The sequence below is a fragment of the Anolis carolinensis genome, chromosome 3, assembly GCF_035594765.1.
Source record: "Anolis carolinensis isolate JA03-04 chromosome 3, rAnoCar3.1.pri, whole genome shotgun sequence".
Taxonomy (NCBI): Eukaryota; Metazoa; Chordata; class Lepidosauria; order Squamata; family Dactyloidae; genus Anolis; species Anolis carolinensis.
The window spans coordinates 169,858,575-169,885,558 of NC_085843.1; the positions used below are offsets into that span (position 1 = coordinate 169,858,575).

Here is a 26,984-nt window from a genome sequence, read left to right on the forward strand (position 1 = left end):
ACAGGGTTGTTGTATGTTTTTCGGGTTGTATGGCCATGTTCCAGAAGTATTCTCTCCTGACTTTTCACCCACATCTATGGCAGGCATCCTCAGAGGTTGTGGAGAAAACTAAGCAAAGAGGTTAATATATATCTGTGGAAGGTCTAGGGTGAGAGAGGTCAGTGTGAATGTTGTAGTTAATCACCTTAATTAGCATTGAAAAGCTTATCTGCTGTCTTCTTCCTGCCTCTGGGGCATCCTTTGTTTAGAGTCGTTAACTGCCCTTGGTTGATTCATGTCTGGAAAGAAGGCCCCTCTGTTATGTTATGTTAAGTTGGGGGGGGGGGGGAATGGGAGCGCCCTCCCACTCCTTTGGGCTCCAGGATCCCAAGGAACTGGGATGGGTGTTTGAAAGCCGTCATTTGGATGCCTTAGGAAAAAGCAAGACCGTTTTGGGCATGTCTGGAAGGGCCCTGAGACACAAACTGCATGTTACACTGCAACTATGCATAATATTAGTCAGATGGCTCTTTCATTTCTATAAACCTTTGTGCTGATGGTAAAAGTTAAACAGTGCTGAATGCTTTCCTTACCCTGCATTCCCAAGTAATACTTTTCCTCAAAACATTCTGTGGATATTTGTTTATTTGGAAGAAAAACAACTGGAGTAATTCTAGGACAAAAACAGCTGACAGGAAAAGCCTGTGCATTTCCTGTTTCCCAAGAGTGTTTAACAATAGAAAAGCATTAAGCTAAGAGTACGCAGAGGTGCAGGACAGCAGCCCCAATGCAATTATATTTGATTTATTTTTATCACAAGCTGTCTTTTGGGATAATAACAAAACAAATACATTTATGTAATGTACTACATAGTTATTTCTTTGAATACATTGTCTGTCTTTGACTCCTCACCATTCACCACCACTCTGTTCCTTGCCATTTTTTTTGTTTCTGCTGAAAATTTTTATAGAGACTAGAAATGTAATGCTCCACTTAGTGTCTTGACTAGGAGAAGCCTTACTTATGCCAATTACACCATAATTCACCTGGAAATCGCTAGGAGCAGAGTTGTACCATTTCTACTATTATGCTCAGAGAATCAGTATCAGAATATATTAAGGAATAACGGCCCATTTGAGGATAATTTGCTATACTCCTTCCTGACAGTCTTAAATGTTATCTTTCAAGGCTTAAATGTGTGAGAAATTAGAAAATACTATTTCCACAGCTAACGACTTCAGAATTGTGAGCAAGACTACTTTTACCATTTGTTCGAAAATGATAGCATTTCCCCAAATAAGCAGAGCGTTATTCTCCTCCAGTGAAAAAGGAAAAAAAAGAGGAAGGAGGGGGAAAGACAAAGCATTGTTACCCTCCGCACATCTTTGCCGAATGTTTCACTGTAGCTGGTTCCAAGAATTTCAAATTGGACATAAGGATTGGCTCCATCTTCTCTGAATTCCATGGCGCCTGTGAGTCCTGTGATATGACCCTAAAGAAACAGTTTCATCAGTTTTAAGATCAGAAAACAATCGGGCTTTCCAAAACTTCTTTTATACTTCTATCAAAGTGACTTCCAAATGTATGTGATTAAACTAAATGTAGTACTGCCCATTAAAAGCTCCACAACTGAAAACAGAATTGTCCATTAAAACCTCCATAATCACCCACAATGGTCTACAGAAAAAAGCAAAGACTATAATTTCTTATAGTGTTGTGCAACCATTAAGCCTGTACAGGAACTGCAAACAGAGCAAAGGCAAAATAATAATATCTCATTTGGATTTAAATCAGATTTTAACAAGGCCTTCTTAAGGCATAGCACAGAACCACAGTTTATTTTCAGTATGCTGTATCAGAGATGGGTACCCAGGTTGTGGGCCAATTTCAAACCCTCCCAAACCATCTGAGGGTCCACAAAGATTTTGAATAGGTCCTTTTCATCAATCCTGGCCACTCATAGAAGGGAGAGGAGATAAGAGACGAAATGAGCACAGATTCAAGGAGCTCTCCTTGAGGGGGCAGCTCAGTTGGCTCACTTTGTTTCTTGTGAAACGTAAAAAAGGAAAGTATGGTATGTAATGTGTAGGTACTATGTTAGTAATGTAATATTATCTTCTATATAAACAACTTTTAGTGGCACTTGTTATACAAGCTGCCAAAGAAGGGGATGATGGTATCTTATTAACATTAATCAAAATTGGATTTGATTAGAAACAGTGGTAGATCATAGCCCTCTAGAATCTCTTACATTTACTAATAGTATATATTACAATGAATACTTTACTTTAGGTATCCACTACCTGTATTCACTTTAACTACATTAGTATGTATAAAGGAATACACTTAGCAACACTTACAAAGGTATTATGGAAAAACTATTCCTCTTTATAGTTTCAGTGTCAGTTCTGTCAAATAGAAATCAAACCAGATAAAGTCTTATTGTTGACTTAATAACAATCAAAATAGTTGTCGCAGCGTTGAATTGAGGTAAATAAACAGTTCTTAACATATATATGTACAACAAGACAACCCTTCACATAAGTCTTAACATAAAACTGTTGTAGTCTCTAGATTGGTTACAATCTTGTCCAATCAAATAAATGAAAAACAAGCAGAATCTACTGCCCTCTTGATAGTGTTCTCAACTATTGCTGGAGCATAGAAAAAGACAGTTCAGTAATTAATATATCATCTTTATAAGTTCTTCTCAGAGTAGCTCCTGAATACCAAACATACATCAATGTCTTAAGGGTTAAATGAATAGGTTGTTGTTTTTAGATGTTGATACCAATCTGTTGTAGGGTATCTGGGATGGCCAAGTGATCTGTGGTGCCGGGGATGGTTACGACTGGTTTGGACATATCATACTTTCCTTTTTACGTTTCACTGTAGATTATAGACATCTGCATTTTGAGTCACTTTGCCTCTTGCCTTCCACAGTTGGGAGGGACAAATGAAAATTATTCATGATTCAACTAGCCCTTTGGAGGCCAACCCCATGTGACTTCTGGTTAGCCTGTTATACTCTTCCCTCTTCTTCCCCAGACAATGAAAACAGTGGACAAGAAAAGCTGCTTTGGGATTCAAGTGATGCCTTCAGGAATAGCTCACAGAGGTGACAAGCTAGTTTGCTTCAATTATCTCTCATTTTTCCTGTTAGGGAGAAGCAAAATCATTGCCTCAAGATGTGCATGTTTGCTAAAGGAAATCACTGGCTCAGGGTGTGGATATTTGTCAAGGAACAGAGAACAAAAATATCTCCTGTGTTAACTGGAAATCCTCCATGGCCTATTATTTTCTCATCATTCATCATAGCACAACTGCTTATCCAAAGCCATAGGGTGAGGAAGTAGATTTTTTTAAGACTGCCCTTTGAATATTTGCATACTTCCTTGAGCACCACTGACTGGCTTATCTAATCAATCTCTGAATCCTCACTAGTCTATTTCCTAGTTAGGTAAAGGTAAAGGTTTCCTCTGACGTTAAGTCCAGTTGTAACTGACTCAGGGGTTGGTGCACATCTCCATTTCTAAGCCGAAGAGCCGGCGTTGTCCATAGACATCTCCAGGTCATGTGGTCGGCATGACTGAATAGAGCGTCCTTACCTTCCCGTCAGAGTGGTACCTATTGATCTACTCACATTTGCATGTTTTCGAACTGCTAGGTTGGCAGGAGCTGGGACTAACAGCGGGCGCTCATTCTGCTCCCGGGATTTGAACTTGGGACCTTTTGGTCCACAAGTTCAGCAGCTCAGCGCTTTAACACACTGTGCCACCAGGGGCCCCTTAATATTCTGCAGTCCTGCTCTATCACAACAATGTAAAGGGTTTCTTGACTAAAGGCCTTATCCCCTTCCAATTTATAAGTCTGCAAATTTGGCTTCTATTTTCCTATTCTTACCTTCTTAATACTTTCCAGCATTGAACGGCCTCCATTCCAAGGCTTGGTAGATTTCCTCATGCAGTTCAAGCTTGCCATGCTGTGCCATTTCCTGTCTTCCAACTTTCTGTGAAAGGCATTGGCCAACATGAGCACACTGTCATAGAGATAGAGGCTTGAGACCTGCAAAAAGCAACAAACCACGATTTACAGGAGTGAGAAACAAAACCAAAACGTAAAGGGCTTAACAGAACTGGCAAATCAAATCTGAGATACAGCTATTATCTCCTATTGCCACATCTCAGTAATGTTATTGTAATAATATGAAAAGATTCTGCAATAATGTGTACATTGCAGTACTGTTACCACAAATAATGTAAACACTAAATCAGATCACAAAGCTCTAGAAGTCTCAAAATAGATTGCCACCAAATAACAAGAATATCCAACCTATGGTAAAGCCCAAATAACAAGAGACCCGTTGAATGAGTTGTAATGTAGTAAACGAACACCTGTGTAAATTCCACGAATTCAAAAGATCCACTTTAGATAGAACTTACAATAAGATTTGAATCTAAGGGCACTTCCACACTGCCCTTTATCCCAGGATATGATCCCAGATTATCTGCTTTAAACTGGAATATATGAGTCTCCACTGCCAGATGACCTGGGATAAACAGATAATCTGGGATCACTGTGGAAAGGTCCTAAGCGATCGTTGTCTGCAGCTCATTCTTCTGTCCAAATGTTAATGTTGGTTTTTAACACTTTTGCTCTAAGAAAACAATTATGGAAGATGTTACTATGGAGTCTTCCTATTTCAGCTGCAGAAGGAACAGAAAAAACTATTTCTTTAACCCACCTCTGGGGCAAAGAAAATAAGTCACATTAGGAGTTGTATAAGATTCCACCTTCACTACCAAGACAAAATGATTCATCAAAAAGTGTATCTCAAAACCTGTATGTGTTCAGTGCCACATTCTGAGAGCTTTCCTGGGACAAATGCTTTAGCTGAGGCAATGTAAGTGAGGAAGCCTTGAAGAATGCCCAGGCCTGGCCTCAAATCATTCACACAATGGGAAAAGGAAGGACTTTCCATTTTTGAAGGGTGTCTGCTCCTATAAACTCTACTTTTACTCTTTTGTCAATGAAATTTATGCCTTCTCTTTGGACAGAATTAACTTCTCCCCATATGGCTGGAGCATATGTCTTTCTATCTGTTTATATCCAGGGTGGCTAAATCTGGAAAGGGTCTGCTTTTGTCCCCACATCTTTCTGGCAGGCTGTGCTATCTGACAATCATTTCTCAAGGTCACTTCTGGCTGAGTTCTCTTTTCCAGTAAGCCCATTTTCAGTATTTTGGAAATAGCAGTTTCATATTTTTCTGCCATGGTTTCATTCTGTAAAAAGGAGCTGATTTTTTCCAATATTTTAGGGGGTACTGGGGATTTGAGATGGGGAAATTAGCATCCTAGGATGGAGCCCCCCCCCCCATGTGACTTCTGGCAGGGCCCCTTCCTCCAACTGGATTGAAAGCATCACTGCATGCTTTTCCCACAACACAGGAGTCTTCCATGAGTCCTCTCCAAGAGGGCAATGCTTCCCCCATGTGATGAGGAAAGCCTCGCTTAGAAGGAGCTATGTGTGGGATGACATATTTGCCTCACTAGCCCTCTCCTTTCACATGATGCTAGGCAAAATGGGATGCCCTAGGTGAGGTTCTAAGCCTATAGGAAACCTGAGGACCTGCAAAAACACATCTTAGGAGCCGAATGCAGCTCAAAGGTGAAAACTACCTGTAAAGAAGTGTGAATTTTTTAGTTTACAGATGTCATGTTTAATTGTGTTTTAAAAGTCATGTTTAACTGTGTTTAAAAGGGTAAGTAGTAGAGTTACCAGTGCGTGGGGGATGGTAGCCAGCTCAGCATTCTGAGACAGGTTGCCATAGTAACGAGGGTGGAGCCAACCACCGTTTGGAGAAAAAGGAGGGAATGTTTTAAAAAGCAGTTAGTCTGTGCTCTGTTGAAGCACAGGGAAGGGTGATTTTCAGTTAGAGAATCAGGGAAACTCAAATGTTTAATTTTGAGTCAATTTAAAATAAGTTTGGTGACTTATTTTAAGGTAGTCTGTAATCGGAGGGATTACAGGGAAGACTGATCCTCAGTGAAGGGATCAGGGGTCTCAAATGTTTGATTTTGAGTCAAGTTTTAAATAAGTTTGGTGACTTATTTTAAGGTAGTCTGTTTCCAGATAAGGAACAGATAGTTTGTGATTGAAATTCACAGGGTGACTGCAGTTTAAAGCAGTAGAGAAGGAAGTGATGTTTTAAGGAATTTGAAACATCTCAATATAACTTTGCAACTGTTAGTCCAAGTGCCTCTAAAAAGAAGTTACTGTAACCATTAAGCTTGTGCCTGAGTAAAAGTGTTATTGTTCTTTTTAACATCTCAGTCTCTGAAATCTATATTACCATCAAAAGCAAACAAGAAAGAAGAAAAATAAAATTTTAAAAGTCTCCTCTCTAAGTAGCCAGTGGCTATATCATCCCATAGTGGTGGCAAGAGTTGATCATCCCCTTAACATCTGGTAGCCACATTATAAACATCTTTACCTCTGGTGGCAGCTTTTAAATGAAACATCTTTCATAACTGGTGGCAGCGGATATAAAATATATAATAATAATATAAATATAATTAATTAATAGCAACTCCTCCACATTTCCGCAATTGGTGTCAGAGGTGGGATTTTAAAAAAAAGATTTCACCCCTGCCTAGAAGAACCTCAGCCATTATTAAACCTCTTTACACTACCCCATCCCTGATTTTGGAAATTTGAGTAAGAAGAATGTCATCAGATAAAAATAAATAAATATTCTGAGCTAGTGTGATGTGATGGTTTGAGGGGTGAACTGGGACCCTTGAGACCAGAGTTTAGACTCCTACTTAGCCATATAAAGCCACTGAATGACCTTTGGAAACTCACAGCCCCTTAGCCTCAGAGTAGGACAAGAGGAAACGTCCTCTGACTAAATCATGCCACACAAATCTTGGATAGGGTAACCATATGTTGACGTCTACTCAAAAATATATAAATAAGATAGTAGGAAGGGCAATATGCAGAATACAGTAAGAAGAAAAATTGACATATGTGTACTTTTTGGTCTGCTGCTACTTAATTACAGGACTCCCCCTCAATGGATTGTCACCTTGACATGGTGAGGGGGCTTGCGTGTTCCAATAAACCTGCGGGCACAACCACAGGAGTCACACACTCCTAGGAGTGGCCACAGGGGAAGATCAAGACCAAAAACAATCCGAAGATCCAAAGACTTCAACGGCGGAGCAGGCGGAGGATAACATGGTACATGTTACAATGGCTGTGAAGGCAGAAGAAGGCTGCCACAGACTGAGAAGCCACTCTCGTTGTGTTAATCACACCACTGCTGGGACCTCAATATGTGAAGACTGTGTGTTGACCGGCTATGCACCGACCTCCACACATTAAAAAAAATCACGCACAGGCGTCTTCCAAGAAATGGAGGACCATCATCCTCGAACTACGAGGGATCGCCTAAGTAAGTAAGTAAGTAAGTAATTACAGGACTGTAAAGATATTACAGAGGCACAAGCACATCTGCAAATTGTAATCAGACTTGCCTGTACATTCCCCTGCAATAGATAATCTAAATTATTTATGAGCAAAACCAATCAAAAATACTAAGCCACAGGTGATTTTATCATCTTACAGCTGTCTGATCTCTTGGTGTCACAGCCAACCTGAAAGCACAGTTTATGTCAGTCTCTTTCACATTGTGAGTGGCAACCCTGTTGTCACAGAACTCAAGTCAGATACCTTAATATTTCAAATGTGGTTCAATCTCATTTTCTTGATGGGATGTGCACTGGGCGGGATTGTTTTCTTTAACCTCTCTCTTACTTATATTTGTTTTTTGTGGGGTTTTGTAATTTACTTCTTTTGCGAAATCAATGTCGTGTTAATATCAGATTAATCTTTGGAAAAAATCAATATTCTTAATTCCATTCCAGTTGTTTCCTGCCTGCTATTATTTTATCATTTCAAATCCAGATGGAATGAAAATTGCAGGTGTATGGGTTATTCCTGCCAACCATTTTGTATGCCAGACTTCAGGGAGATTGAACAAAGTATTCCTATTTAAGAGGCAATTAGAACAGGGTACTATCCAGTAAGCTCACATTGTTTATATCATGGCTCTATTGAAGAGAAAAATATCTACCAAGCAGACAAATATTTTCCCGCCTGAGCAGTGATTTATGTTCTACCACTGACAGAAGTTGATTTTTTTCCAACTGATGGAAAACTGTTTTCCATTTCATACATATATAGACAAAAAGAATAGATCAGATGTCATAAAAGTATGATTTATTTTTTAAAAACTTGTCCTCCTCCTGTCATCATCATCCTACTCTTTCTCCCTAAAAAGATATCAAAAGTGGTTAACAATAAAAAAGTACAATATAAAATGTAAAACATACAAACAGCAAAATATGACTAAATGTGGAAACTAACAAACTGACTAAATCATTAATACTATTAAAAACATTAATCTCTTACTACTACTTCTACTACTACTAATAATAATAATAATCTTCTTCTTCAATCACACAGTCATTTCCAACTCTTCATGATCTCATGGACCAGTCCACGCCAGAGCTCCCTGTCGGCCGTCGCCGCACCCAGCTCCTTCAAGGTCAAGCCACTCACTTCAAGGATACCATCCATCCATCTTGCCTTTAGTTGGCCTCTCTTCCTTTTTCCTTCCATTTTACACAGCATCATGATCTTTTCCAAGCTTTCCTGTCTTCTCATGATGTGGCCAAAATACTTCATCTTTGCCTCTAATATCCTTCCCTACAGTGAGCAGCCGGGCATTATTTCCTAGAGGATGGACTGGTTGGATCTTCTTGCGGTCGAAGGCACTCTCAGGATTTTCCTCCAGCACTAAAGTTCAAAAGCATCTATCTTCCTACGCTCAGCCTTCCTTATGGTCCAGCTCTCATATCCATAGGTCATTATGGGGAATACCATTGCTTTCACTATGCGGACCTTCGTTGCCAGTGTGATGTCTCTGCTTTTCACTATTTTATCGAGGTTGGCCATTGCCCTCCTCCCAAGAAGTAAACATCTTCTGATTTCCTGGCTGCAATCTGCATCTGCAGTGATCTTCGCGCCTAGAAATATAAAATCTGTCACTGCCTCCACGTTTTCTCCCTCTATTTGCCAGTTATCAATCGGTCTGGTTGCCATAATCTTGGTTTTCTTGATGTTTAGCTGCAGTCCGGCTTTTGCACTTTCTTCTTTCTACTTGGTGATAAGGCTCCTCAGCTCCTCCACTTTCAGCCACCAGAGTGGTATCATCTGCATATATAAGTTTGTTAATGTTTCTTCCAGCAATTTTATCTCCAGCCTTGGATTTGTCAAGCCCTGCATGTCACATGATGTGTTCTGCATACAAGTTGAATAGGTAGGGTGAAAGTATGCAGCCCTGCCATATTCCTTTCCCAATCTTGAACCAGTCTGTTGTTCCGTAGTCTGTTCTTACTGTGGCCACTTGGTCTTTATACAGATTTCTCAGGAGACAGACAAGGTGACTTGATATCCCCATACCACCAAGAACATGCCACAGTTTATTATGATCCACACAGTCAAAGGCAAAAGGCAGAAATAAATATTTTTCTGAAACTCCCTGGCTTCCTCCTTTATCCAGCGGATATTGGCAATTTGGTCTCTCATTCCTCTGCCTTTTCTAAACCCAGCTTGGATATCTGGCAACTCTCACTCCATGTATTGCTGGAGTCTGACTTGCAGGACCTTGAGAATTACCCTACTGGCATGGGAAATAAGTGCCACTGTACAGAAATTTGAGCATTCTTTCGCTTTTCCCTTTTTTGGTATGGGGATATAAATTGATTTTTTCCAATCTGATGGCATTTTATTTTATTTATTTATTATCTGCCTCTCCCTATGACTGGAGGTGAGGTGCAGCATGGTTAAAACAGAAAGGCAAATATACGTAAAACCCTATACAAAAACCCCTGGCTCAATCTTTAAAACGTTCTTTGAAATAATAAAAAGGTTGTAGCCTGCAGTTGGAAGGACAGCAGGGAAGGGACAATTCTGACATACTTCTATAAATAGCTCCAGGATGCTCCAACAAAGTGCAAATCAATGCTGCAACTACAACATCACACCAGTTTTAGCCCCTCACAGCACCCAGCTGTTGACACAGATGACTAACCTGGAGGTTCATATGTGATGTACACAGGAGTGTCAACCCAAATCACATACTGAGTGGGTGGGCATGCAATTTGTTAGTGCTCTGCTGATTTGGAAGTCACCACCTACCCCAAAAGTGAAGATAAATGAACAGATGGGAGCAAGACGAACATAGTTCTATCCAATCATAGCTACACTAATCTTTTGATTTCCTAGATTGTTTTCTATGAGGCAACCATCATTTCTTCACCAGCCACAAGAAAAGCTAAACAAAAATTCAGGAGCAAGGAAATTGAAAATTGATATTAAAGTCTGAGCTACATAGATTACATTTGATCTAATCAGAAAGCTCAGGTGAAGCATCCCTTTCGCTGGGCTTCTGCAAGGAAAGACGGAGTAGCGGGATGAATCTGTTGACTCACATGCAGTTCCCTCTCTGTGAAAGCATCACCTTTGCAGAGAGGCTCTGTCCTGGAGCCAGCACAGCACATGAATCAACCTGTGTTGGGGTGGAAGGATCTGATGACACTTTCATCCTGGATGTAGGTGGGGCTTCTGCTGAATGTCAAAAAACTTTGTGTGAAGTCCGACATCTGTCTTTGTCTCTCAGACGGGGTGAAAAAGTCCTAGGATACCAAAATCACTCTGTCTGATGAGGTAGATAATTACAGTAGGGTCTCACTTATCCAAGACTCGCTTATCCAAGGTTCTGGATTATCCAAGGCATTTTTGTAGCCAATGTTTTCAGTATATCATGATATTTTGGTGCTAAATTCGTAAATACAGTAATTACAACATAACATTACTGCGTATCGAACTACTTTTTCTTTTCAAATTTGTTGTATAACATGATGTTATTTTTGCTTCTTGTTTTGCAATTAGACCTCTCATGGAAGAAAAAATATCAAGCTTTCAAATTATTATTTTAAAATAATTAAAACAAAAAAGTAAACATCTTTCTCTTGACAGTTTGTGGATGCAGGTGTGCAAACCACAGATGCAGGTTCATTTATTAATTGAACATTGGAAGGGTGAATGCCTGTTTCTCCTGAAAATGATTAAGCAGATGAAAGATAGAATCTTCTGCCTAATATCTACAAGAACCAGAGAGCTGTCCGATTATTATTAATGAAGGTTAGAATTACAGGAATTGTCACACACTTTTGTATGACAACTGTTCATGTTGCCCCACGTTTGCAGATACCCTTCCACAATATATTATTTGCTTTCCACAGCTTGTGCCTTCTCCTCCCTCTCCCTGACCAACCCATTGCAGATACTACCATGTTTCCCCGAAAATAAGACAGTGTCTTATATTACTTTTTGCTCCCAAAGATGCTCTAGGTCTTATTTTCAGGGGATGTCTTATTTTTCCATGAAGAAGAATTCACATTTATTGTTCAACAAAAAAATGAACATTTATTATATACTGTACAGTAGTTGTCATCACAAACCAGCATAACCAGATAAACTGTGAATCCTATCAAGAATTTCTTGTTACTACCATTATTTCCATGTACAACACTATGGTACATACATTTACCGATCCTACATGATCTAGTGTTCTGTTTGGCGGGCATGCTTCCAGACAAAAACTTTGCTAGGTCTTACTTTCGGGGGAGGCCTTATATTTAGCAATTCAGCAAAACCTCTACTAGGTCTTATTTTCTGGGGATGTCTTATTTTAGGGGAAACAAGGTAGTGTTGAAAGACCTAAGAGGACAAGATATAGGAAGAGCCTGGCTTTTGACACTACCAAAAGTTTGGGTTCCAAACTAAGGACTGTGGGCCGGATACAGCCCTCCAAGGTCATTTACCCAGTCTCACTCTAAACTTTAGATATTCAGTCTCATCAGATGGGCTACTTTTCCCTTTGTATGTGGTTCATTCTCCTCTTTTATGACTGAGCCCATTACATGATGTATGTGTACATTCAGCTGGACTCTGTTGGGAAAGGGGAGAGCAAGCGGCACTGCTGTGGCAACACGGGAGGCTTTCCATGTTGTCTTCAGGACAATGGGCGGGATCTGGGCAGCAGATGCTTCCCCCATGGGATGGTGCAGAGGTAAGTTGTGCTATGCGGGGCAAGGAGTGACGAGTTCTCCATGTTCCCCTCTGGGACCTCATGAATTTGGCAAGATAATGTGATGAGGTCATTAGTCACACTAAGCCTGAAACAACTTGAAAGCACACAACAACAACTATCCTAATTAACCTGACTATCTCAGTCAAAAACAGGCCCACACTGCTCATTGAAATGATGATAAGTTTCCATTGGTTATAATTGTTCATTTTAAATATTATATTGTTCATTTCTTTTGTTGTTTTGCACTACAAATAAGATATGTGCAGTGTATATAGGAATTTGTTCATTTTTTTCAAACTATAGTCACCCTCTCCCCCCCCCCCCCCAACAGTCTGAGGGACCATGGACCCTCTGTTTAAAACTTTGAGGACCTGTGCTATACAGTGCGATCTACAAAGCTTTATACAGCTTGGATCCAGGTTATCTCAAGGATCATATATTCCTGTTTGAACCTGTCTGTGTCTTGTGACAACATCCTCACAGGTATATCTGTTGGGAATGCAAGGGAGGGCTTTCTAAATGGATTCTCATTACAGCTCCCTTGGTAAAAAGGTTAGATTGATGCCCTCCTTGCTATCTTTTCGTAGACAGGCAAATAACCCATTTTGGCAGGTCTTTAAGAGATGACTGCTGAAGGGAAAAAGTTTTTCATATGCATTGTTACTTATGTTTGTATTTGTTTGTAATGGTTATAAATTTTAATTTGATGCTTCAATTATATTTTTTAACTTTCATGTGATATCATTTTTTTAGCTGTTTGCTTCGTAAATGTGAAACAAATGTGTTTGTCTCTCTGACTGTAAAAACAAATTTGAAAGAAAATCTGATAGGAAAGAAAATGTTATTTTATGATTAGTAAATAAAGATAATTTTTGGCTTTTAATTTATATTCATGAAATCTGAAATAAATATGATTGAGACTTCTTTCCTATGTGCCTTTTTGATCTTGAAGTAGAGTAGGTACGCATATTATGATATATTATGATTATGATGCTATCATTTTATTATGATTCAAGTCACACACACCAGATGTAGAACAATCAAGTTGTGTATAGATATAGCTTAATAAATCTGTATATTCATTTTGCATGTTAAAGAGTTTCAATGATTATTCCTGTCACTGCACTAAGTCATGACATATTACTTTTAGCAAGTGGCTTTAGATCACTCAGAAGTATCATACTTTTTATTATAACATCAAATTGTGCATTATAGTATGCAATCTGTATAGAAACAACATTTTTCACTAAAGATCTATTTACAAATCTGCAATGTGGAGCAAAGAGGAGCAAAAAATAGTTACTATATTTTTGCAGTTCAGGTCAAAACTATCACCTCTGAGTCTTTATTATTTCCCTTTAGTTACAGAATCTTGCCAGCTTTCTTCTTCTAAGATGGCATTCATAATTTTACCCCAAATCATTAAGTCCTCTGCAATTATACCCCAATTAGTGAATCACAGAAGGTGGCATTTTCTTAGTAAAGCTTTTCTAATGTCATGGCATTAACAGTATTAGTTTTCCTGCCAAAAATGGGGACGTGGCAAAGTGGAAAGGTGTAAAGCTTGTTTATACTCTGGTATAACAAATCTATGTAAATTGTTGTACTATTGTGCAGGGGCTGCCCAGGTGGTCTGAGGCATGAGTAAAGAGAAATTTAAGGAATTATCTTTGAAGCAGTGTGCTGGATTTGGTAGAAGAGAAACACTAAGAAGAAAAACAAGGCCAGAGTTTTATTTTCTTTGTGTTTGCTTATTTGTGCTTCATTACTTTTGTTATATTCCTATAACAAAAGTAACCCAACTACCACTTCCTTCAGGTATCAGAATAGAGTTTTGATTTCTTATATCTGAGGGAAAAAATATTGTTCTTTTTGCATTATGAATTCCAGATAATTTGGCAAGATCACTAGCCTTCATTGCAAACTTAGACATGCTAGGATTTTTTTGTATAAATCCCAGAATCAACAAAAAGCTCATCCAAAAGACGTTTCCTATCTCAGCCTTATTACAAGCAAGGTCTTAGGACACAATACTATGTAACGGTGGTGGTGCCAGAATTGCAGAAGGCAATATTTGAGGTCCATGCGGTAGTTCCTCTACAAATCAACTTGTATACTAGGTCAACCTTGAAACAGTGAATTGCCACATTCCCCATCAATCTCAAGAATTCACTTATTCACTAATGTTGGCCAAAGGAGCATAGTCAAGCTACATATCTGTTTATCTAAGAAGTGTAACTATCCAGAACAGGCTGCTTACCCAATTTCCAAATCTAGAGACAACTTTCCTACAGTGCTTCAGTATTGCCAAGATTGACATTTCATGGTCCTAGCAAAGTCCAGTATAAAGTACCTCTACTTCTTCACTTAGTTTGGAAGACAAAAATAATCAGACCTGGATGTCACCAGCATACTGATTTTTATATCACTAAGAGTTTCCCTAGGTTTAGTGTGTGTGAGAGTCAGGAGAGAAATAAGCTAAAATCTTACAGAATTGCACAGTTCAACTGTTATTAGTGTCAAACACTCTTACTTTATGAAATATGTAGAACCAATGTATTACAGTAGAGTCTCACTTATCCAACATTCTGGATTATCCAACCCATTTTTGTAGTCAATGTTTTCAATACATCGTGATATTTTGGTGCTAAATTCATAAATACAGTAATTACTACATAGTATTACTGAGCATTGAACTACTTTTTCTGTCAAATTTGTTGTATAACATGATGTTTTGCTGCTTAATTTGTAAAATCATAACCTAATTTGATGTTTAATAGGCTTTTCCTTTATCCCTCCTTATTATCCAACATATTCGCTTATCCAACATTTTGCCGGCCCGTTTATGTTGGATAAGTAAGACTCTACTGTACTATAATCCAGACTCTCAAACCCTAACAAATTATTTTAGAAACTTTTTCCATTTGGACACCTTATTAGAAGGAATCAAATCCCAATGAGACTCTTTTCCAACAAAAGTTATCTATAAGACCAACCCAAACTGGATCTGCACCCAAATCTAGCCTAAGACCAAATGGAAATGGGTCTAAGTAATATATTTTATCGGATAGTTTTTTGAATTAGACATAATCACACTCTCAAATAACTTGCCATTTAAGCAAGTCTTGTAGGTTTAGTAAAATTATCACTATTTGTACAATATGCACAATTTACACAACAGCCAGAGGTTTTTACTTTGTACAATATGCACAGTTTATACAATGGCTAATGATGATGATATCTTTATTATTTGCCTCTCCTTATGGCTTGAGGTGGGGTACAACAAAGTTAAAATACATATTCATAATGAAATATATTCAGTAAAACATAAATTAAAACAGCAGGATAAAACCTTTTTATTCAGGCAGGCTTTTAAAGAAGAAGGTTTTTATTATTGTTGGGAGCTGCTATGATTTTTATATTCTTTTAATTATTATTAATACACTTTTAATACTTGTATAGTCTATTTTAAGTTATCTTACAATGCTTTTAGTTGTGAGCCACTTTGAATCTCCATATGGAGAGAAAAGGCAGGATATAAATAAGCATGATGATGATGATGATGTATTAAGGACAGCCACATGCATGAGTTTATTTTGCATGTGTCATTGTCTTTTCCAGGCACTGTGGGAGTCTATATTCTCTTCTTCTCTGTGCAGTACCCAAAGCCCACCCCCAATTTCTGCAAGCCCCCTGAAGCCACTCTGCATGGACATGCTGTACTTTGCAGTGAATTCGAAGAAGCAAATTGTTGTAGTATTGTCAGCCTCACATGGCACCTGGGGGAAAGCTTGTCGCACACAGAGAAAAATCAAATTGGAAAAGGGGGGCTGTTTAGAGAATATTTTCAACTTCAATTTTTAATGCTGAGAAGGTTAGGTGAGTGAAATGGAGATCTTCATATAATTTGCTAAGTTTAATTTTATTTCTTCAAGTAACTTAATATTTCTAACAAGATAAAATTAATAATCCAAAAGAGTAATGCTTCTCAGGAGAAGACTGATCCTGCAACAGAAAATGTCAGTAAAGCCTGGATGCCAGACACTCCAGGCAAGAGGGCAGTGAAGAGGCAGGTTAGGAAGAAAATGTGATGGCCAGATGTCAGTGTATTCCCTGTCTGAACAGCTAACCTTTACTTTCCAATTTCACCCTGCAACTGAGCTAATCTTTACTTGCCAGTCTCATCCCACAATTATCTGTAAAGAGAATAGTTGAGGAGGGTGGATCAAAACACAATCTGCTTTTCCAGACAGACAGATTTTGTCCAGAGAGTACTGGGATAATGTCTGTGCATACATTCCCTTACTTTGCTATATCCTTACAGCCCCAAACAGTTTATTATAACCAAAACATGTAGCCTTAAACCCAAAGGAATTGGGCTTTTTCTGCAACAGATTTATAGACTAAACACAGGCTGAAGTTGATTGTGCCTTAGAGCATCTTTCCCGGAAGCAGTGTTTATTTTCAAAACAGTCTAAGCTCAGTAAACATATTTCTATTCACCTAGAGGCTTATTCTCTTCTTTCTCCCCTTTTGGTGCTTTTCCATTTTAATTTTAATTGTAAATCTTGAAGACTGACAAGATAAAAACTGTTCACATTCAGAGAAAGACACACAAAGATTGCTAACAGAAATAGAATGTTAAGTATAACTCTGAAGCCCAACCAGGTCTGGGGCTGATAGGAGGTGAAGCCCATCAGCTGTACTATCTTATAAATTGTGCCCTTATATGGATATGTATTTCCTAAAGAGACCATTAATGAAATGAAAAAACAAACACTGAGTATTTCTAATAAATAGCATTTTAAAATACCCAAACCAGAAAATGCTGGGTATATAATGTACAATAAATTAAATATGACTTGCAAGCAAGCTTTTAGGCAGGGAGATGTGTCCTGCCACAGTCTGGACAAGGAGCCAGTTAGCAATTTTAAGTAACCACAGAGTACATCACTTTTTAATCAGTTTGGCTCTAATTAAGGAATAACAGACTATCCAAAATATTGTATAGTAATGACCTAATAATAATAATATGTGGTCCCGGTGGTAATCGGCACACTGGGTGCTGTGCCAAAAGATCAGTCAAAGAAGAACATGCCCTGGCAGAATATGTAAAGCAAAATGAAGAACCTGCTTTGATTGAAGTCAAAAATCAGAAACTCCTCAAAGCACAGCAGACAAAAAACCAGTACAAGAAAACCACACTACAAACTAGAGCTGACAGCTGGCACAACAAAACATTGCATGGAAAGTTCCTTGACAAAATTGAAGGAAAAGCTGACAAGGAGAAGACCTGGCTCTGGCTTACGAATAGGACACTGAAGAAGGAGACAGAAGGCCTGATCCTTGCAGCCCAGGAACAAGCCATCAGAAAAATGCAATTAAGGCCAAGATCGAAAAATCAGCCAGTGACCCAAAATGCAGACTGTGCAAGGAAGCTGACGAAACCATTGATCATATCCTCAGCTGCTGTAAGAAAATTGCGCAGACTGACTACAAACAGAGGCACAACTATGTGGCCCAAATGATTCATTGGAATTTATGCCTCAAGTACCACCTCCCAGCAATAAAGAACTGGTGGGATCACAAACCTGCAAAGGTAATGGAAAATGAACACTCAAAGATACTGTGGGCCTTCTGAATCCAGACTGACAAAGTTCTGGAACACAACACACCAGACCTCACAGTTGTGGAAAAGAAAAAGGTTTGGATAATTGATGTTGCCATACCAGGTGACAATCGCATTAACGAAAAGCAACAGGAAAAACTGAGCCGCTATCAGGACCTCAAGATTGAACTTCAAAGACTCTGGCAGAAACCAGTACAGGTGGTCCCGGTGGTAATCAGCACACTGGGTGCCATGCCAAGAGTTCTCAGCCGGCGTTTGGAAACAATAGACATTGACAAAATTACGATCTGCCAACTGCAAAAGGCCACCATACTGGGATCTGCGTGTATCATCTGAAAATACATCACACAATCCTAAACACTTGGGAAATGTTTAACTTGTGATTTTGTGATATGAAATCCAGCATATCTATCTTGTTTGCTGTGTCATACAATGTCACTGTGTCAATAATAATAATAATAATAATAATAATAATAATAATAATAAGCCTATTAATGCAGTTATTTGCCTTTTTATTTTATTTTGTTTCTAATGTTGCCTCTCATCTTTTGTCACCTGCTTAGAATTTTTAAAATGCAAAATAAACTCCCTCCTGACAGTGAAAGAGTTTTTTCCCCCTAATAATCATAGGGCACAAATTCAATCTTAGCCATATCCTTTGGGTATTTCTATGAGTTCTATGAGTATAAGAAATTTCAGTGATCCCTTTAGGAGTATCCAGAGAACATGCATTCCTTTTCTTATTCTGGTAGCAATCACTGCATGACAAACCACAATTATTTCTAATCCTCCATAGCACTATGAAAACAATTTCTCCATAGGCTGGCTCTCACGAAATCATGTTATTTTGGCTGACCAATAGCTGCATATGTGGACCATCAGGATGTATCTGAACATATGCCTCTGCGTCTGTCTCTGTCTCTGTTTGATGTGTTTATGGGCATTGAATGTTTTCCCTATGTGTGTATAATGTGATCCGCCCTGAGTCCCCTTCGGGGTGAGAAGGGCGGAATATAAATACTGTAAATAAATAAATAAATATTGTAAATCACATGATAGAATTGTCATAAAGTGGAGTCAACTTGAAGGTACATAACAACATCAACTGTAACAGAAGCAAAATACTTCTCATACAATATCTGAAAAGGTAGCCCATAGGTTTACAGCAAACCTATAACTATTATTATAACTCATATTATTGTCCTCATATTACACACGGGGATGGAGTAGGGAAACAACGTATTGGCTTGTTTGAGGATACTCAGTGACTTCATGAATCATTGAGGAAGTTTTGAATCAAGTATCTTTCATTTGCATGTGCTGAAACAACACAATTCTTTAGAACATTATAAATGCTTTCTGTATTTTTTTAGCTTTCAACTGACTAATGTCAGATGCCTTAGGTCTTTTCTTGCCATATTTTAAATAGAAAACCTCAAAAGAACAAATGGAGTTGAGGTAAATTAGTTCCTGTACACATAAAAATTGTGAACAGAAATAACACAGTAGAAATGGAACCAGAGGCATAAAGCTGTGAAATTATTTTTTCAGTAATAACAGAAAACCCATACCTTAGCTAGTAAATATATGATTAGAGGAAGTAATGGATGATCTGCATCATACAACACAACCAATAATAATAGAAAAGAATTTATTTGAAAATCTGTGCTCATAAGAGTATATTACTTCTCCTCTCCTGGTGAAACAGGTATACAGACAAGCATCATCTACATCAATCATTATCGGTTAGCATTGAACATCCCCAGGGAATAAAGCTATAACTACATGCAACAATAAAGATGTGGCTCCTGCCCAACTTCCATTGTTAAAACACACACAACAAATTCAAAATTTACTTCTTTTAGTGTCAAGTTATCAGTTCCTCTATGGACCTCATCACATTGAGGTCCAAAGAGCAGGCAATAGCAGGGGGATTTGTGAGACATTGTGGTGGGGGAACCCTTTGCCCTGCATCACCCACACCGTCCCTTTACCCATCCCATAGGAAGAAGCATTTGTTGGGTTTTGGTTGTGTGTATATGAAATGTAAATCAAGTGTTTCTGCTATTTTACAAGTATGTGTTTCAGCAATGAAACAGTTAACAGCAGGCCAGTTTGACTGACAACCTGCTGTGACCTATGAGACATGATTTCCGGCCTTGGAAGTCGGAACTTCCTTCGGACTGTGGAATGTGCTTTCTTATCTCCTGTTGAGCAGTGTGTGCCAAGCCGAGAGGCAAAGGGAAGAATGCCAGCTTCTATTGATGGACTTTGCTGTTTGTAAATATCTTTGTAAATATTAAATAAGTGTTTGAACTTCAGAATGCAGATATCTTTGAGTCTGACATTGGAAAGGAATTGGTGAAGGCAGAAGTTTCACCAATTTCATCAGGGTGCTGGTGCGGAGCAGATGATCGATGGTGTTTGAAGAAGCCCACCAACAGATGCACCCTGACCCCTGGTGCTGCATTCTAACAGCATTGCTGTCCGGCTTCGCACTTGCCAGTTCTTGTCTATGAGAACATGGGAAGCCTCCCGTGTTCTCTGGGCAGTGTCCTAGGATGCTGCCAGGATGCTGGAAGTACGGAGACCCATCGGAACTAATCCTGCATCGTTTGATGAGCTCTGGCAGGCGCTGCCCTCTCAGTGCCTGGAAACATTCAAGGATCCTGAAAAAACCCAATGTTATAAGGTCCTCTGTGTCTACTGTTCTTACCACTCATGGCCTCTACAGGTGAGGATATGACCAAACATGTGTGTGTGGGGGGTCAACATAGGGTAAGATATCATTGCTATTGCTCTGCCAGAACTGAACATGTAGTTGTTACACTGGGAACCAGCCAGATAACAGCACACAACATCTTATTCTAAGCACAATGTTCCAAGAGTTCATTCCCAGATTCATTGACTGGAATCTTTGAAAATTCTATTGTTTTGTCTGTTGCTATGCAGCAGGGGATGATCAGTTTCCCAACACACAATAAATGTTAGGGCATAAAGATGTTATCCACATGAGATCCACCTAGCTGTGTGCCAGACTGGCAAAACAAGCTTTCAGGTTTGCTACTAAGAATAAATTCTAAGATACACAAGGGATGAAATTGGTGAAAATACTAAATACCATAATAACATACGTTAAGTAGAACTAGGTGTGTGCTACCAGGAGTTATTTTCATAAGGACATCTTTCCCAAGAACACCTGTCAGATTACCTCATTTCTCACATTAACAGAACTGGCAATATAAAAAAGATGATTCTCTCTATCTTGAAGTCTGGTCAAGCCAATGTTGTAAGATATTTTATTCTGGGGTGTTCTGATCACTTTCAGTTGCTGCTATATTTTTCAAATGATCCTTTTAATTAAATCAGGTGTGAAAAATTATGGCCATTTAAAGGTTCTTGATTTACAGTTCCCATCAGCCCTAGCCAATGTGCCCAATGGTGAGAGATTGTGGAAACTGAAGTCCATAGTTGCCTACACCACACTGTGGCATTCAATGTGAGATCATTGCCTCAAAATATCAGCAATTAGATGAACAAAGCCTTTCTGGCAAATAATAGTGACAATAACATAAACTGTATTTTTGACCCGGCAGGGCATCTCTCTCTATATGATATGTCAGGGATCCCTAGAGCCGTACTTCTTAATGATATGGCAGATATAATCAGTATGGACAAAGTTCCTCCTTGTCTGAGTCATTTGAAACTCGTAAAATCAAAACCAATGAAGATTTATTTGGGGCGGGGAGGAAGAAAATGTGGGTCATAGTATCATTGCTAGGAGGAGAGTTGATCAAGTACAGTAAGTCTGTCACATTCAAAGCACATAAGATTAGGAGCATGTCACATCCTTCTCTGAGCTTTACAGACAGGTTCACAAGGCCTGTCAGACTGAGCTTTATAAGGCTTGTCATCAGTAAAGACAAACTCTGTATGTGTGTTGTTTATGAGGAACATTTCGAAGCAAGTAGTTCCAGGAAGGTTTTTGTTAACTCCTTTAGATGAAGGTTAATGTGCTATGGCCTAAACATTTTTCTTTACTAGTCTATATTCAGAATTTATTTGTACCTATAAATATTATCCATAAATATTATTCTAAGAAGCTGGCAGAAATTTGTTTGCTTACTCCAGACTCATTAAAAAACAAACATAGGCAACAACAGCTAATGAGAAAGTTGGCCAGAGATTATTTATTATATATTAACTGACTTAATGAATGTGATGCATTCCAAAATAAAAACAATTTCAAAGAAAAGGATGAAGAAACAGAATTTTATAACACAAACTTTTTAATGACCAACAAACTTGTAAAAATTTGGGAGCTTCTTATGGTATGTTGCTTGTATGGAGCCTGTGGCCAGCTTTCATCTGGCCACTGGTCCAGGTAAGGAAGGTAGAAGAGCTTAGAAACATGAATGTTAGCATTAATTTATGAGTCCTGTGTGATTATGTTTACAATTGTTAACACACATATACACTAAGACCTTATTAGCTAGAAGAATTTTCAAGCGGCAATGCCTCAATGTGCAATATCTTCCCCAGAGAGGTTCACCGGATATCTACATTGTGGCATTTTAAGCAACAAATGAAAACTTTTCATTCTCCCAGCCTCAACTCATTTATGTCACAATAAAAAGATTCTCCCAGAATGCTTAATTTTTCAGTCTTTTAAAAATGCTTTTAGTGCCATGTTTTATACCTTTATATGTTTTATTTTTATCTCCATTTTGTGGACGATTCAAGGTAGTTTTGTGATTTGATAGTGTAGACATGTAATATAGAAAAAGAGAAGCAGTTTTCAAAATTGGCAAAAAGAACATGAAATTAGCCATTCAACTTTAGCCCTTGTCACAATCTTCGTGTTCAACTTCTCTAATCAATAAATGTGTGACTATGAAATGGCTTAATACAAAAGAATCTTCATAATGGGTTTTCACAGGAATCAGTACAATTAACTGATAATTAATGTATAGAAGGTGAAATTGAAATGAAGTTGAGATGGAGTCAAGATAAGGAGACTTTTGAGGTAGCTAAAATAGCTAGGCAGTGAATCTTGTAAATCTTGTAAACTAAGGGGAGAATTATGCAGAATTATGTGCCCTCCATCATGGAAAAAATAGTAAAGCCTGTTGTTTCTAAAAAATATTTTAAAAAAACACCAGAACAGGTAAGAATTGTATTTCTAGTTTCCAAAACATAATGGATTCTGGCCTGTGTGGATCAGAGGCCAAGAAAGGTGTGTCTGGCTCTCCATGACTTTCTATACTTAGCTTAAAGTAAAAAACAACATCAATAGGTTTAACATTTCCATTTATACTTCCCCTCCTGTTAGCAAAGGCACAAGTCATACCCTCCTCCCATATAAAGGAAAGGAATGTGTTCTCTTGCTTATAGGCTAAATTACTGACCTGAAGCATCTGGAGATAACCTTCTTGTGGGTCACAGAGGAGCGATGATATTCGGTGGTTGTTCTTCATGCATCTTTGATTGTTCTCTCTTGACAGAGGAAAGATCTGTCTTATGACTGTCATCCTCCCAAGAGCACTGTGTACCAATTCTAAAATTTCATTGTCGCTGATTTCCTATAAGAAAACAACACATTCATTCATTTTAAATACATCTTCCCAATACCTCCACTTTTTTAAAACAAAGCATAGTTTGAAAACTTTCATTAGTTTTTAGATAAAGATTATGGTAAATCCAGCCCCCTGTAGTATTCTGAAAGCATTTTGCAACACGGGGGTGGGGATGGGATTAGAGTTTGAAAATTTAATATTTTTATTTTGTTAAAACCAAGTAGGTCAATGTTTGGATGAGAGTCAACTTATTAAAAGGCCCACATAAGCTTCTCAGGCTTCCAAAGGGAACAAAGGATACAACTGGAATAAATTAATAGGCAGAATAATTAGAACAGAGCCAATTCATGCTTCGGTATTTTTATGACCAACTGATTTTTCTTATCTATCAAAATTCAGACTTATCTGATGACTTAAAATGTTAATTATACATAATACCTGAAGTTTTCTTCACAACCTTCTTTCAACCTGCTTTTTGATTCCCTCCACCTTGTTTAAAGATGTAAAGACTGACTTGGTTCATCTTTGTTCAACCAACCAAGAAGGGTTTTAAAAGATCTCCTAGATTTATTTCTTCACATCTCTAATCTTAGCTAATGCATGCTAGATTGACAACATTTTGCCCTTATTTGCTAGGATCTACCTAGAGCTACAGCTTCTTCATCCTTCTGCTGTCATTCATCTCTCATGTGGTACTCTTTTTGTCAGATTCTTGGAGATACAGTAAACTGCTATGTCAAAACAATACTAAAATTTGTCAACACAAGATATTATGGAAACTAATAGCTTTACGCTTAGCCAAAGATAGCATGTCTCCTCTGAATGAATGCCCGCAGGAGGTAATGGACTGGATGAGAAAAAAACCCCCAAAACAAATTAAAACTGAATCAAGATAAGACGGAGGTGTCTGCCATTAAGGGTTTTAACCTAGGGTTGAAAGTGTGTCAACCAGTTTTAGATGAGGTTACACTCTCCTGAATGATTATGTTCACAGCTTGGGGATGCTCCTGGATCTGTCTCTCTAAATGTCAGCTCAGCTAGATGCTATGGTCAGGAATGCCTAATATCAGCTTCGGCTGATATGCCAGCTGTGTATCTTCCTAGAACTGGAGACCTAAAGATGGTAGTACACATGCTGGCAACCTCAAGGCTGGACTTCTGCAATATGCTTTATATTTTACCAAGTTCAGAAACTCAAATTAGTTCAAAACATGGCAGCCAGATTGGTTACGAAAACATCTAAAGCTGAGCATATTACACCCATACTAAAGTCACTCCACTGGTTGCCAATTAGTTTAAAGCCTTACATGGTTTGTGTCCAAGATATCTACAGGACTGCCTTCTCCCATATAATCTGTTCTATTCACTTAGGCCCTCAACCAGCTAGAGTTTGACTGTCGTCACTCAGAGGACCATTTAATCAGCTACCTCAAGACTCTGGAATGACCTACTAGATGTGATTCAATAGCAAAACGAGCAGTCAGAATTCAAGATACAGTTGAAGACTTATCTTTTCTGACAGGCCTACTCAGTCATTTATAAACTGGGTTTTAACTTTATATTTTATTAGTATGGGTGTCAATCTTTGTTCTGTTTATTTTAATATATGCATTTTAATAGTATTGTATTTTATTTGTGTGTTTTAACCATGTTGTACTTTCCCCAAGCTGTGAGGAGAGCCAAGTAACAAATAAATGTAGTAGTAATAGCACTAGTAGTATTGTCTTTAAAACGAGATTAGAGAAATCAATAAAGGCAAAAACTACCAAGAAGTATTACCTATGTCGCCTCAGTTGGTCTTCCATTTTAAGAGTGTTAGTCATGGTTAATAATTCATTTTTTTTCATAATTATTTTCAAAGTATATTATCAGCATGAAATAAACTGGCATTTTTCTTTCTCTGCACTTGGCATGCAAGATTATCTTCATGGATACTACAATTCAAGTTGTCATTTAAGTTGATCTGTTTACTCTGAGGTATAGGAACACGAGTATCAAATAACAATTTCATACCAGTCATCTTGGTGTGAATTTATACAGAATGATATAAATAACTTTTTACAACTGTTTGGTTTTATATATTTTATGGCCATTTGACACACTGTTTTCATAGCAGCTTGGGTTGTTCCTCACTATTCACTATGATAGCTGTGCTGAAAAAAAAAAGCTTCTTCAGTGTTGGAAAACTCTGAGGAGGATTCTGTACTGATGAACATCTTTGAAGTTCACGACTTGTTCCATACAAAATTTGTACATATTCACACAAACATGAATTTACAGAATAACTCTGAATCTCATCTTCAGAGAGTCATATTCTCCATTTTTAACAATGGCCTTATGGTGCAGATAAATGATATTACACATGTGAATAATAATTGTAATTACAATGGCAGAGAAATTTGTTATCAATAGATTTCTTTCTCTAAGGCAGTAATGAGCAACAGGTGGTTTATCTACTTCCAGGGCCAATATTTTGCTATGAACACCATTTTAGCTGTGAACTGACAGAAAAAAAATGGTATCACAGCAAAATGACTTCATTTTTCTTTCTGAATAAAGCAAGAGAAAGAGTGCACTACAGTGTAAAGAACAATTGGATCACTGGACATGTGATCACATTTTAAAATAAGTTTGGTGCTCCCTCTTGTTCTGGTTTTGTGTGTGTGCACATGGCTTGCCTCCACTGGATTCAGGACATGTGAAATTTTGCCCTTGGACTCATGGAAGTTGCCTACTGTGTTCTTAACTTAATATTTATAATCAGAACAATGTTGATTCTCTGTAAACTTCTAAGAACTTTTCTCATTTTTTCTAACAGCATTATTTCATAATGTAAGGGATTAACAGAGGTTTATAAGCAAAAAAAAAACCTGAAACAATTTCTGCTGATTTAATTACAAAATCCATCTATAGATAGAAACACACACAAACACACATAATGGTTTGGCACGTAATCATCTAGGTATTGACTGATTAATAAGCAGTTTGTAAACCACACAAACTGCTTATTGATGAAGGCCACTATAGTATTCTATGGTGTAATACTGTCCTAATTTCTGATCTGCGTGATCTATTTTAAAGAGTAAACATTTGAAAGGTATGAGTAGGCAGACTTAAATGATCTCTATACCAGTTGTGCTTGGGTGAGTTGTTTTTTAATACATGGAAAATATTAAAATGTAAAAATCTTTTTTTAAAACATCAAACATAATGTAAATACAGCATGATATATTAAAATGATGTAAATACAGCATGATGTATTTATATCAACATTGTGTAGTGGTTTGAGCATTACAGTATGACTTTGGAACCACTGAGTGACACTGGACAAGTTATACACTCTCATCTTCAGGGGAAGGTAAGCACCCTTTGAACAAATCTTGTCAAGAAAACCCCATGATAGGTTCATCTCAGGGTCATCATAAGAAATGAATTGAAGACACACACATACACTGTTTAATATTGGGTTCGGTTCAGTTTTCTATATATTCCTTTAAGTGGATACATGCTGACTATGGATCTTATCACATTGACAATGGGATTTGTCACGCATCATGAATCCGTGTGGGCCCCTCGG

The 26,984-nt window shown here is 38.0% G+C and overlaps 1 protein-coding gene across 6 annotated transcripts in view; it reads right to left on the reverse strand.

Moving 5' to 3' along the window:
• The window catches only part of grid1 (glutamate ionotropic receptor delta type subunit 1), a 1,053,635-nt gene that overhangs the window by 180,708 nt on the left and 845,943 nt on the right, over window positions 1-26,984 (reverse strand). For 5 of the 6 annotated variants that reach the window (XM_062977385.1, XM_062977387.1, XM_062977389.1 and 2 more), the window contains exons 6-8: window positions 23,240-23,413; window positions 3,883-4,044; window positions 1,352-1,471 (exon numbers count right to left, since the gene is read on the reverse strand). In XM_062977385.1, coding sequence (XP_062833455.1) covers window positions 1,352-1,471; window positions 3,883-4,044; window positions 23,240-23,413 — 456 coding nt within the window. The remainder of the gene's footprint in view (window positions 1-1,351; window positions 1,472-3,882; window positions 4,045-23,239; window positions 23,414-26,984) is intronic. The other variant, XM_062977386.1, reaches the window with a different exon arrangement.